The sequence below is a fragment of the Cydia pomonella genome, chromosome 3 (assembly GCF_033807575.1).
Source record: "Cydia pomonella isolate Wapato2018A chromosome 3, ilCydPomo1, whole genome shotgun sequence".
In the NCBI taxonomy this organism is placed as follows: domain Eukaryota; kingdom Metazoa; phylum Arthropoda; class Insecta; order Lepidoptera; family Tortricidae; genus Cydia; species Cydia pomonella.
In genome coordinates this window covers 3,852,054-3,867,296 of record NC_084705.1, presented here as the reverse complement: position 1 = coordinate 3,867,296, position 15,243 = coordinate 3,852,054, and the positions used below count along the sequence as shown (strand labels likewise).

At 35.5% G+C, this 15,243-nt stretch overlaps 2 protein-coding genes and 1 non-coding gene across 3 annotated transcripts; all 3 read right to left on the bottom strand.

The window, feature by feature from the left end:
- Positions 1–669: 669 nt before the first annotated feature.
- Positions 670–740, bottom strand: Trnag-gcc (transfer RNA glycine (anticodon GCC)). The gene has a single exon. It is a non-coding gene; the product is annotated as a tRNA-Gly (tRNA).
- A 4,040-nt stretch (positions 741–4,780) lies between these two features.
- On the bottom strand, positions 4,781–6,734 carry LOC133515824 (facilitated trehalose transporter Tret1-2 homolog). Its single transcript, XM_061848419.1, has one exon. It carries the CDS (start codon positions 5,910–5,912, stop codon positions 4,875–4,877), a length of 1,038 nt encoding a protein of 345 aa, XP_061704403.1. The 5' UTR covers positions 5,913–6,734; the 3' UTR covers positions 4,781–4,874.
- Positions 5,978–8,397, bottom strand: LOC133515825 (uncharacterized). The gene is made up of 3 exons (XM_061848420.1): positions 7,269–8,397; positions 6,360–6,502; positions 5,978–6,118 (listed from the first exon to the last, which is right to left on the bottom strand). The coding sequence occupies exons 1-3, from the start codon at positions 7,353–7,355 to the stop codon at positions 6,019–6,021; spliced, it is 330 nt and encodes a 109-aa protein (XP_061704404.1). The 5' UTR covers positions 7,356–8,397; the 3' UTR covers positions 5,978–6,018.
- Positions 8,398–15,243: the final 6,846 nt, after the last annotated feature.

Below are 15,243 nucleotides of genomic sequence, written 5' to 3'. Positions count from 1 at the left end.
ATATTGTATAACATGTATGCTATTTTTTTATGCTACGTCGGTAGCAAACAAGCATACGGCAAAGCAAGAGTTCTGGCAACCTTACTCACCGTTAGGAACACAACACTATGAGTAGGGTCTAGCGTTATTTGGCTGCGGTTTTCTGTAAGGTGGAGGTTCTTCCCCAGTTGGGCTCTGCTCTAGATCTGGAATGACATCGCTGCGCTGTGCCCTACCACACAAAGCAAGATGACGTTCACAATGTCCATACCTCTCTTTTGGACGTAGTTTAAGGATGCTAGTTTTAAGGTATTTATCCATGGGCCACTAGTGGTCTGAATGAAAGATTTTTTATTTTATTTCATTTATCGCTCAAATACCTACGCAGAAATAGATTTTATCTTATGCCAAAAAAGTAAAATGTCATAGAAAACCGTAGCTTCGTAGCAGTTGCAAAAAGTAGCGTTTTTAAGAACGTTTCATAGTAGGTACATTATTACATGTTTGACGTTTAAAATAACACTTGCACTGCGTGTGCTATCAAAATCGTTGCAGACTATCTTGGCCTAACTCTAATTAATAATTCGCTAATTATTGCGATATCTAACATTTTATCAGTTCAAAGTTAAAATAATATATGAACAATAATATTTTCATAATTTTTAATACAGTATTGTTAAACAAAAAGCTTGCATCGGCCGGGAATCGAACCCGGGCCGCCCGCGTGGCAGGCGAGCATTCTACCACTGAACCACCGATGCTTGTGCTACGCTGTTGAATACATCAATTATTACCGTTATAGAAAGGCAGATGCGCGACTGCGCGAGAGTCGTTACACAAGCGAAATTAGATTGAAACGTGACCTTTCGCCTGTAATTGCTTGTTGCTATGTCATGTTGTCACAGCTGCAGATTAGGTAGTGAACTGTTTGATGGCAGTAAAATACAATTAATTTTATCTTTAAACGTGTTTTCGGTTTTTGCAACTCTGCTATTTACGAATCAGGGTCTAATTTTTGAATATCGAGCACTCGATGTCGAGCAATAGAAATTGGGAATCTAGTGGTATTGACCACTCGTTTTTAATTTTATTAGTATAATTTAAATGCCTAGTGGAAATTTATTGAAGGGAGCCATACAAAATCGAGCGCTTGAAATTCGAAAATCGGCCTCCAGAAATGATTGCAGTTATTTGTGATAATTGTAATATAATTATAGTATAAAATATTTAGCTAGTGATATAATCGAGGGATCTTACAAAAAAATAAACAACATTTTAAATACAAGTATATTTTCAGAGTAATTGAAGTAAAACGTAGAAACTATCAGCATGGTGTATCTATCTTTTGTCCTTCTTCCTTCTAATTTCTTGGCTTTAAGCCCCCTATTAAGTGGGAAGAATAGCTTTTCGAATCTAGCGAAATCCCATTTCAGGAGAAAACGTTTTCCACTAACTAAATCTTAACAAATCACTTTGTTTGTGATGTCGATCGCTTCAGCATAATATATTCTAGGTTTCACTTTTTTTGAATATTTTTTTTTTGTCTTGCAAATTTAAAAAAAGGAAATCTTATAAACCTAGTTTTTCATTGTGTCAATAACATACAAAAAAATCTTGGAGAATGGAAAATATTTAGAACTCCAGAAACGTTTTCTCTCACAATCTTGACACAATGCGAATTTCAATCCTTTTGTGGTGAGCGTTCCGATTGAACGTCTAGCGAGTCTTCACAAAGGAGAAGTTTTGGCCGAAGGGTGTCAAGTTTCGGTGGTTCAGCGGCCGGCTCCCTGACACAGCCGGGTTGCGAAATGTATCGCAGCCATAGTGAGTGCATTAGTTTTTAAGATATATTTTATGATATGTATGCCCATAGTTCCCTGAAAATAAAAAAAATCATTTCATTTAATTTCATTTTTGTATGGGCGATCACGGGTTTTACTTCCCTCTTAATAACAATGATAATACTTCCAGGAACCATGAATATCAAGTTAAAAATCAATAGCAGCAATAATTGGACTAGATACCTCACTGTTGACGAGGCTCAAATATTAATGGAACGCTGAATGGCCATTTATACCGATATTTTAATAGCGCTCGATTGGTTGTCATACGATACAGTTAAATTAAACAATGTGTGTTTATTATGATAGCCGTCGATTGATTGTTGGAGGATACAATTAAATTAAAACAATGAGTGTTCTAGTATTGATCTTGTCAGATCTTTTATATTTCTATACATTTTTCACTATACGACAACTGCACAATTGCATGGATTAATTGGGTGAATCAACTTTTTTTGTCAGCAAAATTTGACCTACTCTGACTAAAAGTGATAAAAAAAAAAAACGGATTTTATATAATTATTTTTTTCTAATTGTAAAAAAAAAACAGATAAACAAGCTACGTAATGCAATATTTTATATCTTGATTTGATATTTTACAACTTATTTAAGAGCAGTGACTCAGGGGACAGTGCTGTCTCACACTTTTGTATGAATATAAGGGTCCACTGGGTCACCCAATTTTATAATAAATTGGTTAAGTATTTTTAATACTGCCGGATTTGGCATATTTATTTCGTCCAAAAATATAAAAGTCATTACATAAAGTCATAATTAAATGGGTTGCGATTCCAAAACCGAGCCATGCAGTTGATTGGACGTACTCCAATCAAACAGCGCGTAGTCCAGTCAAGCCGTAACGAAGCTGTTTATGTTTACACCGGTCCGTTAATCGGATTAAAGACAAATTTGCCTCGGCACGGCATGCTGCAATCAGCTGGGATGTTTGCTGTCGTACTTGTAGGGTTCTGGAAGAGCTGTTTACATACATTTTGGTGTAGTAGGAGACTGAAAAACAATGTCATATCATATTAAAGATAAATGGCCTCGGTCGGCGCGGATGTTTGCTATCATAGTTATAGGATTCTAAACTTTACAGGGCATAACACAGACACACAAAACAAACACCTACATAATTATGGGTAAAACAGACAGCCCCATGTGCAGAGCGTGCATGGAAGAAGAGGAACCAGCAAAACATATTTTCCTAGACTATAAACAGGTATATGATAATAATAAATATAATAAATATTATAGGACATTATTACACAAATTCACTAAGTCCCACAGTAAGCTCAATAAGGCTTGTGTTGAGGGTACTTAGACAACGATATATATAATATATAAATATTTATAAATACTTAAATACATAGAAAACACCCATGACTCAGGAACAAATATCCATGCTCATCACACAAATACATGCCCTTACCAGGATTTGAACCCGGGACCATCAGCTTCGTAGGCAGGGTCACTACCCACTAGGCCAAACCGGTCGTCAGGTAGAAGTATACAGGAACAAATACCTAGGGTCTCTGTGCACACTAAAGGAGGCAGTTAGCAAACTGAAGATACTGGGGAGTGTAGTGCTACCACGTTTACACGCAAAATAGGCACAAATGCCCTCAAAACTAACTAACTATAGGATTCTGGAAGAGCAATTTATATATAAATTTTCGTGTAGTAGGGAAGATAGGAAAACAATATCATATCTCGGTCGCACAGCACGCATCAATCAGCTGGGATGTTTGTTGTCGTGGATCCATAGTGTAGTAAAATAAAAAATGAAGCGCTGGTGGCCTAGCGGTAAGAGCGTGCGACTTGCAATCCAGAGGTCGCGGGTTCAAACCCCGGCTCGTACCAATGAGTTTTTCGGAACTTATGTACGAAATATCATTTGATATTTACCAGTCGCTTTTCGGTGAAGGAAAACATCGTGAGGAAACCGGACTAATCCCCACAAGGTCTAGTTTTACCCTCTGGGTTGGAAGGTCAGATGCCAGTCGCTTTCGTAAAAACTAGTGCCTACGCCAAATCTTGGGATTAGTTGTTAAGCGGACCCCAGGCTCCCATGAGCCGTTGTAATATGCCGGGACAACGCGAGGAAGCAGTAGTGAAGTAAAATAAAACCAAATGATATGATTACTGTATAATTTAAGGTAATTCCAGACGGGAACAATTTTTCGCCAGTCTGATTAAATCGTCTGATCAAATCAGGAGGTGTGGACATAAACGCCACTTTGGCTCGGTGATTTCGAATTTTCGACCGCCGATTATAACCGATATTACCGATAAAATGGAGGTGAGGACGGAAGAAAGCCAATTTGTGACGCTAGTATTTGCGTTTCGGGGCATTTTTTAAATTGAGAACGCTCAAATATCACCATAAATCTTAAATTAGGGATGAAATTGGAGATTGACGCCAATGTATTTTCTAATCAAATCTGTCGATTTGATCATCCCGCCTGGACTGGAATTTACGTAACAGTAAAAATAAGTATTATCTATCGCTGTCCACTGTCCAGTACCCAATAATCCCAAGATGCTACATTATTTAAGTAGGCCGTCCATTAATCCATTTCACTTTCCGTAGACTTATAACTATTACTAAAACTAACTTAAATCCCAAAAACAATTTTTTTCTTCATTAGAAGAAAAAAAATATTTTTATCTTATCTGTATTAACAGATAAGATAAAAATATCAAAACTTTTTGTTACCCCGAATTCCGTTCGCGAATTACGGCTACCAAGGCTCAAGCAAAATAGTCTGAGATCTGGATGAGATTTTTAATACCTCAGAATTTGTCTGTTCGTATATGTAAATATATATCAAAGGAGTTTTTTATAAAAATATGTCCAACCGTAAATACAAGAATTGATCTATGTAAAAATAATGAAAAATCTTTTCCATTTATGAACACTATTTATTTATTTCAAGTTCAATTACAAATGGCGGACTTACTCGTAATGTTACATATATTATGCGCATGTCATGTGTAGCCTTATTCACGTTTGTTTACCAATATACGTAAATTTTATTTATCAGTATTTATTCATTCGCTTTCGTTTGACCATTTATTTTTAAAAGAGTTGGCAATTTCTTGAAGTGTTTTGTCTTTAGTTTCTGGAAGATATTTATATAATATTACAACGAAAATATTTGATGACACACCATAGAATAAAAAACTGCCGTGTATTCCCAGTGCTCTAAAAAGTGATGGAGACAATTTTAAAACAATACTAAATATTATTTTATCAATCAATCCTACCATACAACATGCCACTTGGTTATAATTTTGTGGTACTATTTCTGCACAAATAGTAGACAATAATAACATTGGTCCAATAGTAATAAAAATTGAAAATCCAGTTAACAGTGAAATTATAATTATATTGTTTTTCTCTAGAATTTCGTATTTTATTAAGTAAAGGTATAGCGACACAGTATACAAAAATAAGATACCATTTGACGCACATGTAAATAATAGAGTCCTTCTCTTTACGACTCTAGAGAGTAAGCATCCAAAATACATTCCAAATACAGTCACTCCGTCGAGCACCAACATCGTTAAGTAAGCGGCCGACTCACTTGCGGTCAATTCTGTAACTATTTCTAAAACATACATATTGCAAACCAGTTTTCCGGAACAATAATACAGTAAATATAACGTCAACGTTAATAGAAGTGGTTTATAAAATTCATCGATAAATATCATTGATTGCAATTTACTAAATCCGTTATTGACTTTAAGCGTATTTTTTCTCAATGTGTTCTCATTGTAGCTCTTCTGATGACTAATAAGCATTTCAAGCTCCTTTCTGGATTCTGTACCGTAACCTTTCAACCAGTAATGGGCTTCTGTACATTCTTGATATCTTCGTTTCGATGCCAACCAGTAGGGCGATTCCGGCCAAAATAAAGATGTACCGCAATAAACAGAACACACAAGTCCAATCAAACCAACATACTTCCAGTGATAAAAGGTTCCTATTATATTCCCGACCCATATTCCCCAATACATGCTGGCTCCTTTCAATGTCAAGAACACTCCTCTATAGCGAGGTGATGTGTACTCTGCAATTACTTGCATCAGCAGAGTTGTGTGTGAGGCAAAAGTAATGCTTGTTACTATTTCACTTATGAAAAATTCCGTCAACGTAGTGCTGCAGTACAGAAGGCTGTGGCTAGCGATTGAGCTAAGAGTTACCAAGTAAAAGGAAATCTTTCTTCCGAACCTCTGTGTTATTAATGGTAAGACGAGTACCCAGGGTATTGCCGCATAGCCAAATACGGATGCTGAAACAAATGATTCTCTATATAATTAATATAGTAATTAGGTACCTACTTCCGGCTCAAAACAACGCAGGAGCAAGGCTCACTTTGATAATTGACTTACTACAAATATTAAATAATATTTTACAACATTTCAGTCTTCTAATACAGCTACTAAGTCAGTAACGGCAAAGGTTCGTAAAAAATGTCTAAATTAAACATTTAAGAGTTACATATACCTATAAGTATAGATTTAGTAACTTACTCACATATCCAAGACGCCATTTCGGCGCTGACAGCTTCTGTTGAGTTTGAAATCTTCCTTGACTGTGCTATATATACCGGAGGTACGCCCAAAAATAACCCTGGTGTAAAATACATAGCCCACAAGCCACTGCAGATGAAAATCTGTGGAAAAAATATAGGTCAATTTAGCCGCCAAATGTAGTATGCTAACGAAAAATATATGGTCAATAGTTGTGTTTTATGACGTTTTTAGTTTGTTGGGGCCAAGCCAGTCATTCGAACACAGAAATGTATGCTAAATAAACAAAATAAGAGAAAGTAACCAACTGTAAATCGAAAAATAAATCATTATAAATGTATAGTTATAACTAATAAAATTCCTGATTATATAAAGCTAGAACCCCAGTTGACAGTATTTAAAAAGAAATTAATTAAATTCCTTATGACAAATGTTACTAGGTACTCTGATAAAGATTTTTTAAATGATAATAATTTATAGCCTATAAAAAAAGATATTATATGACATACATGTAATAATTGACCTATAGTATAAGTTTCTCATTCTTGTAATTATTTTGTTAGTTAATTATGTAGGTACTGTAATTAGTTTTAAGTAATATTGTATGCCCCTACGGGGTGTCATGGTCTGACTTGTTCGTATATATAACATCTTAATTGAAATGTACATGACTTCACAATGAATAAAAGATATGATATGATATGAAAATAAACAAGAGTGAAAAATGCGGTTACCTACTACAACATAAATTTTATAAAAACAATAAGTATCGTAATGTCGTGTAAAAATCAAGGATACTCTAGACGCAACAAACGCGAAGAGCTGTATTTAGAATATGTTGAATATAAGATTTTAATGAAGTCGTTCATAAACGAACGTGATTTATAAAAGATATATGCTATTATTTACCTGCCGAGCCAGTGATTTCAACTTTTTTGATTCGTTTTGTTCACCATCACAATTAACATTAACAGAATCATAACCACATCCGTTCATTGCGAGACACTTTTAAATAATACATAATAAGTAAACACAGTTGGAAATTTTAACCAACATTTATTGTACCTACATGTGTTTTTATTTTAGTAAGTTAATATTCGTAAAGAATGACCGCTAAATTCACATTGTGTTATCAGTGACCGATTCGATAACGTCATTGTTCAAAGTATACACATGTATAAAACTAAAATAGTCTCTCATTTATCAACTTCTAAAATACGGTTCTCGGTTGAAACATGTTTTTTTTTTATTATTTAGTTTTTTAAATATTGGATTTAGTTAGTGTTTAAAGTGTTTTATGACATAGGGATTTGGATTATAATTATAATTAATGTATGTACATCAACTTGCAAAATGACATGGCCAGTTTATGAATGAATTCTTTCATAACGTGTCCACGTAATTTTGCAGCTCGCTGTACGTGCGTATTTGTGGAATTTTGGGGATAAAGAGATGAATTAATTGGAATGCACCTATAAATAATTATATAATCAAATGATTAGTCTGTTTACATTAATAAAGATAATGAATGTAGTCTAAACTGTCGTATCATCCTAAAAAATTTTTTCCATTCTGGTGCCTGAAGGAAAATTGATTTTTTATTTAATGAATAGGCAACGCACTGTACCCACATTCAGCTACATACTAATAACATAATTGGGTCAAACTCAAAACTGTGTTCACGTCTTTCCTGTAGACATATGTAAGTTAAGGGCTATAAAGATTAATTTTCTTATTTATTTTGATAAGTACGATAAAATCATTTCGTACACGCCCACAATCTGTTAACTGTTGACCACATGAGAGAAAACTTGTGTGATCATCAGAACTGTACGATAAGAAAATTTACCTTTATAGTCCTTAACTTTTGGGTATGTCTACAGGAAAAACGTGAACACAGTTTTGAGTTTGACCCAATTATCACACAACGTTTATCACCGTGCAGTCGTGATATTACTGACTTTAATAGCCGCTTCACGTTTGAAGTTAATATATTGCATGTTATAGCTATCTGAACCCATTAAACAAGTACTGTTTAATTACCATTCACGGAACCTATTGTTCGGATACACAAGGTAGAAGTCGGAACATATATACATATTATGTATTTATGCGGTATTTCCGGACCGATATAAACTTCAAACCTTCAAGAAAGGAGCGTACTCCCATCTTGTTGTGTTGTGTTCCTGCCGGTGGGTAAGGTTGCCAGAGCTCAACGAGGGGGGGGGGGGGGGGGGTTAGGGTTGGCAACGCGCATGTAACTCCTCTGGAGTTGCAGGCGTACATAGGCTACGGAGACTGCTTACGATCACGCGGGCCGTATGCTTGTTTGCCACCGACGCAGTATTAAAGAAAAAATAAATAAAGGTCGGCATCGCACTTATAACTCCTCTGGTGTTGCAGGTGTCCATGAGTGGTGGTAATCGTTTACCATCAGGTGATCCGACTGCTCGTTTGCCTCCTCTATCATTAAAAAAATTGAATATCAGAAGCGAAGGTATATGCACTAGAAATTTATTTGATCATTATACCAGCTTTGCTTCTGTTTTCACCTTTTGCTAAAAGATTCGACGAGGTCATCAATCCTGACTTCGTATTCTGCACTATAGGTACTTTTTGCACAAAGTTGCGTAGTTTATGGTGGACCTTTGCGTGCTATAAACTAAGCCTTCGGGGCCCTATGGGCTCGATCACAGAGTATGGGCATTTATTTTTTCGGTCCTTCTGGAAAAAGACAAGTTTCAAAGCTCATAAACCTTCCAGTTTACGTGGCCTTTTCTTATGGCACCTGTGTTAGGAGAGAGTCAGAAAAAGTAAAATATGCCTCCTACCGGTTTGGTTCGGTTTTTCATGTTCCATATATTTATTTTTAGAATAATATATCATTAGTTAGTGCTTCTGGTCATTTTCCGCAAATCGACAACCATTGTGCCTATTCTGCGTGAAACGAGGTAGCGCTCCTATAACCACCCCAGCTCCTCCACGAATCCTAGCAACGTTTGAGCTTGCTAACTGCCTCTCTTAGTGTGCACGGAGTCCCTAGGTATTGGCTCCTGTATACTTCTACCTGTTTGCAGTCTAGGAGAATATGTTTTGTGCACATGAGGCTCTCTGTTTTACGCATATTGTGTAGGTGTTTGTTTAGTGTGTTATGTCCTGTTACTAATCCTACTATTTTACGTAGTTGGTGTCTAGGTGTTTTCAGTACCCCTAGTGTAAATTTAGTCGATAGCGAAACGTGACGTACGCGTTTGCGTTATGTCTCATTTTGTATGGGTTTTTGAACAGCGCGCCAAGCGGGACGTTTTGGAAAGTCAAAAATCTGATACAAAATGACACTTAACGCAAACGCGTACGTCACGTTTCGCTGTCGAAAATATTTACACTAGGGGTACAGTAGTATTTTGGTGAGCTTATAGTTCAGTTACGGCAAAATATCCTGGGTCGGCCTACATGTGTCCATTTCATTTCATTATCATTAAATATATAATTATTAATTACTTACTTAAATAATCAAACCTGCAAAATAATACAATTTAAATGTATATCCGCAATGCAGGCTTCGTGGGGTGGCTACAAATAGAAATCAGCAACATGCTTCTTCCCAAACAAACCAGTGATGACATCCACAACAGGCTTCATCATTTTAAACAGAAATTCCAGTTAAATAAAACCATCAGGAATTGTACCTGGCTCAAATGTCGCCATGTTTACTCAATTATTTATTTTTGGAACAAGCACTCGGGCGGCAATGTAACACAGGTCCCGTGCGATAGATGTGTGTACACGAGCGAGACAAATGCATACATTCACCAATCGCGGGCCGCTAGAGATGTTGACAGGTGAGAAGTGAGGGTACTTAATAATTCTTCCCGGTGTTCTTAGGCAGGGGCACGACCTGGAACACACATAATAATATTAAAAAAAACAAGTTTTTTATACATTAGGTACGAAACTATTTTTATCATCAGTAGCAGTACCTACGTAAATCATTTTCTTTAAGCTTAATTTTATAAATATTAGGTTATTTAAATATTAAAATTAAAAATTAAATCGAATCAACAAAACATGTAGCAATCTTCTTTTTCTGAATAAACAGTAAAACGTAAGTAGGCAAAGTTAGTGCTATTTTACGCAGATATAAATCCTAAAACTTGCCGCCTGTATACAATAACCACAATAAATAGTAAACAAGCCAGAAACTTGGCCTATTCTTTGCAGACAAAGTTGTTTTGTATATTTCACAGATATATCTGAAATAGATGCCGCAAGTAATAGGAAATAGATGAAAACATTATTTATCAAATTAATATGGGCCAAGGTAAATTGGTTTAAGATTATCCAATATTTATTTTATATTAAAAAAAACAAGCAAAACCTAGCTTTCGTTATGAGTTGCTATTAATAGTTAATTACTTACATCGGACAAATAAAATAAATCATACAAAATAATCTGCTCTCAGTAAAGCTATGAAACGGATGCCTACTACTTTGACAAGGTTTTTTTTTCAACAAAATAAAACGTACTTACAGTTACAGTGATTCAATAATTTCGCCACCCGTGCCCCTAGTGTAAATTTAGTCGATAGCGAAACGTGACGTACGCGTTTGCGTTAAGTCTCAATTGTATGGGTTTTTGAACAGCGCGCCAAGCGGGACGTTTTGGAAAGTCAAAAATCTCATACAAAATGACACTTAACGCAAACGCGTACGTAACGTTTCGCTGTCGAAAATATTTACACTAGGGGTACTGTTCTAAAAAACGTAACTGACATGATTATACATATTATTATGTGCTATAAAGGCAAATAATAAAATAAAACTCTAGGTACCATATCTCCTAGATGTACTCGCAGATGGAGAGAAAGTGGGGTATTTCTCAGCTACTCTTAGGTTAAGTAAACATAAAGAAACACTACCTATAAGAAAACACCTATAAAGTTAAATCACACTGTTGAAGCTTTACCAGTAAAGTTGTATTTATTTCATAAAATAATGTGGCAATCAACCTTTACGCCACATCTAGAAATAGCAGTGGTCTTTTCCTAGGAAGCCTATTCAGATATGTAGTAATTTGTTGTTATGAAACGGTTCTGGATATGATCTGTCAGTTGTCAACACTTTTGTTATGAAAATTGTATAATTGAAATACTATTTTAGCTTCGTTTGTCAACAATTCACTGTGTGGGGTTGGCAGAAGCATAATGTGATTAGTTGTAAGCATAAGCAAATTCATTGTTTTATGGTTTAGACTATTTGTGACAATACTGACAATCCATATCAAAAGGGACCTTATGGCGGTCGGTGCTTACGTCGCCTAGTACGTAGTATGAGTACGGCTTTAGTATAGATCGCGTCGCTAATAATGGCTTAAGCGCCGACCGCCATAAGGTCCCTTTTGATTTTTATTGTCACATTTTCTTGCGTAGTCTATGTATTTTCATTCGTCCGTTGTTCGGTAGCAAAAACTCTGTTTACGACAGCGCGTGCTTACGACACTTGTGAGAGGCAGCGTCAATCTCGAACATCTTACGACCTGTTCTTAGCAGCCATTTTGTTCTTCGATTGCTGAACACAGGTTTCAAGAGAGAATAAACATTTTTTTCGTGTTTTGTACACAACTACCCAATAGTACCTACGCTAAAGAATTGTTTCTCATAAAGTTTTAAGTCATATTGTATTGTTTGTCCGCATTTTCGTTAGTCATAATTTGGTTTTTCTTAGAAACGCGTAATTTTTCAGGATTGGCATGAAACAATCCTATCTATAGGATAACCTTACGAAAATCTTGAAAAGTTAACGGTTTCAGACTTATAACTAATGTAAATCTGACTATCATTACATTATGATTTTCAATAATTATTTTAAAAATAGGGATCCGTTAAGAAATATTTTCGGTTAATTATTGACCTTGGAAGATTTACCAACTGGAGACGCCTTGTCTGCACAAAACAGTCTGCCGATTTTTGCGGGGGAGGGGCACGCCAAATGCATATAAATGTCAGTCCATACAATAAATATGACCATTGGCCGAGGTTTTCGACAGAGGGGTAATCTCTTAAAGGCGACCCCGGTTGTTAAATCCTCCAGGTTATTGACACTAGTTGTCATTTTGGCCGAATGGCAGTCTCTTTAGTAAAAACTAATGTCTACGCCAATTTTAGGGATTAGCTGCCAAGCGGATTCTAGATTTCGTCAACTATACAAGACTTTATATTTCGCGAATCAACCATTTTTGCGTTAAAAATGTTAAAATATACCTACTTACTTACTATACCTCATACCTTCTATGCTTGTTGTCTATCATAGTTTAATCTATATGCTTAATATGCTTCGTATAGGTAGCTACTCTATGTATAAGACTGACTACACGTATTAACTGAACCCACCCACATCAGGGCATTCCCGGCGGCCAGCCGGCCTGATTACTTTTTAAACCTATTCGTTTTCTATTAACTCTTATCGATAGTTTTAACACATTGAGTACCGGGAACCCGCTCGGCGGGTTTTCTGTTCGTAGTCGCTGTCCTCTATAAAGCGGGAAAACGCTGGGATCGACTACGAGCGTAACGCTACGAAAACGTTGGTTGAAGCTATTTTCATCACGGATAGATACAGTATGTTCTTGCGCTTATTTAGTTACAAGTGCGACCATCATGTTACAATCATAAATATTATTATTTGAACGTATAAATTACGTAAAAAAATCAGTACAGGAAAATTGGGTTATTAAGAGGGAAGAATAGCTTTGCGATCCTAACGAAATAACGGTACTTTTTCTATGAGATTCCATTTCTGGAGAAAACGGTTTCCACTAACTAAATCTTAACAAATTACGTTGATTTTGGTGTCGATCGCTTCAGCATTATTCAAGGCTAAAAAAATTCAAAAAAAAAAAGTTTTTTTTTTTTAATTTTGTAAAAAAGGAATACCTATAAACATAGTTTTTCATTGTTGCAAATAATAAACATGGAGAATGGAAAATATTTAGAAGTGGAAAAACGTTTTGTCTTCTTGTACGGACGAGAACGTAGTATACTTCCCTCTTAACCTGACGTCCTAAGAATAAAGATACCTATATAAAAAAACCGGTCAAGTGCGAGTTCGTTTATCTCGCGCACTGAGGATTCCGTACAAACTTTCAATTTTCTCATGTAACTATAATCACGAAAGACTTTTGACCAGAAGTATACTATTAGCATTATTGTGTACAGCGCCATCTATGGGCAAATTGGCTAACTAATTTGCGCGATCTGTATCATGTACCTATAATAATAATAATAATAAAATTCTTTATTGCACACTACATAAAAAACAGATACAGGGATAATTTTTTATCATGTGAATCGATTTTAACCATTTTTGTTTTATTTGAAAGGAAGTGTCTTTAGTGTAATCTCATATAAATTTTAACTATAATGAAAACCCGCAAATGGGATTTTTTTTTATTATTAAAAAAAGTTATAAGGATAAAGATCTGATTTTATTTTTCCTGTAATATTTATGATGTAAAAATTTCATAATTTTTCATTCGTAAACTTCGGAGATAAGGGGGGAAGGGTATTTTTTTTCACTATGAAAATTGTTTTGTAATGTTCAATTTGAGCTCTTTCAAATGATACCCCACTTAACCTAGACTTAACCTAACTAGACTTTGAAATTTTGCCCCCTCTTTATATTGGACATTTTCCATAATTAATATAAATAAAATAAAAGTATTACACTTCCAATGTGTCTGGGTTAGCGTTGTTCATTACTATTTCAAATTTCAAATCGATAGCTTAAGTACTTCTCGAGATATTTAGCGATGTGACAGATGGACGGACGGACAGACTCGCACCATAAGGGTTCCTTTTGTACCTTTTTGGTACGGAACCCTAAAAAGTGTGGAAGTGTTACTATTAACGTCATATTTTCATATAGGAGTTTTTGGTGGATTTTTATATTATCAATGCAAATTATTGGGCAAAAGAACAAATTACCAACCTTATTACTTAAAAAATTGCCAATGAATAAAGGACGCTTATCACAAGGAATTTCGTACATTGACTACCCTATTCCTATCTCTATCGCTCTCGCTTAATTATATTGCTGTCCCACCCATGATGACGGCGGTCAATGACACCGTGCGACCGGTATAGCAATATAATAATGTGCGGCTAAGACAAGAACGTTTCAAAGTGACAAAATAGTACATTACGATACAAGTGCGAAAAGTAGGAATTGCCTTTTCGCACGTGTATTGTACAACGTTTTACAGTACATATGGTCCTTGACTCCCTTCGGTCGTGCTTTAATTTATCGCCCCTCGTTACGAATTTCCTACTTTCCGCACGTGTATTGTAAACAACTATTACAGTACACGTGGTGCTACTTTCGCGCACTAGTACTGTAATAGTAAATTACGATACAAGTGCGGAAAATAGGAAATTCGAAACGAGTGGCGATAAATTAAAACACTCCCGACACGAGTTGCGATTTACCTATTCGCACATGTATCGTACAACGTTTTACAGTACATATGGCCCTTTAAATGTTCGGCACAGTAACGTAATATGCTAATTTTCGCACTAGTGCGGTAAAGTAGCACCATATGTACTGTAAATAACTATTAACAGCGTTTAAATAGTATAAAACGAATATGACAGAGATATAGGTATGTTACAACATTTCATGCCAAGTTTCATGTTATTGCAAAATGAGAACGTAACATCGATTCTATGGTGTTCTTATGAGTCTTTTTTTATTTTATTTAGGCAACAAACAGTCTTATAAAAAAAATAATGTAATAATAAGCAATGTGTTAATAGACCTTGAGTGCCCTACCTTAATAATAATATGTTTTAATCTAAAGTAGCTAGTGTAGGAGCAGTAAGCGGAAAAC

Coding starts and splice junctions, on each gene's coding strand:
- LOC133515824 (XM_061848419.1), bottom strand. CDS start 5,912: ATGCAAGTAATTGCAGAGTACACATCACCTCGCTATAGAGGAGTGTTC.
- LOC133515825 (XM_061848420.1), bottom strand. CDS start 7,355: ATGAACGGATGTGGTTATGATTCTGTTAATGTTAATTGTGATGGTGAA. Junction 6,503..7,268: donor TGAAATCACTGGCTCGGCAG/GTAAATAATAGC, acceptor TTTTTTCCACAG/ATTTTCATCTGCAGTGGCTT. Junction 6,119..6,359: donor ATGGCGTCTTGGATATGTGA/GTAAGTTACTAA, acceptor CATTTGTTTCAG/CATCCGTATTTGGCTATGCG.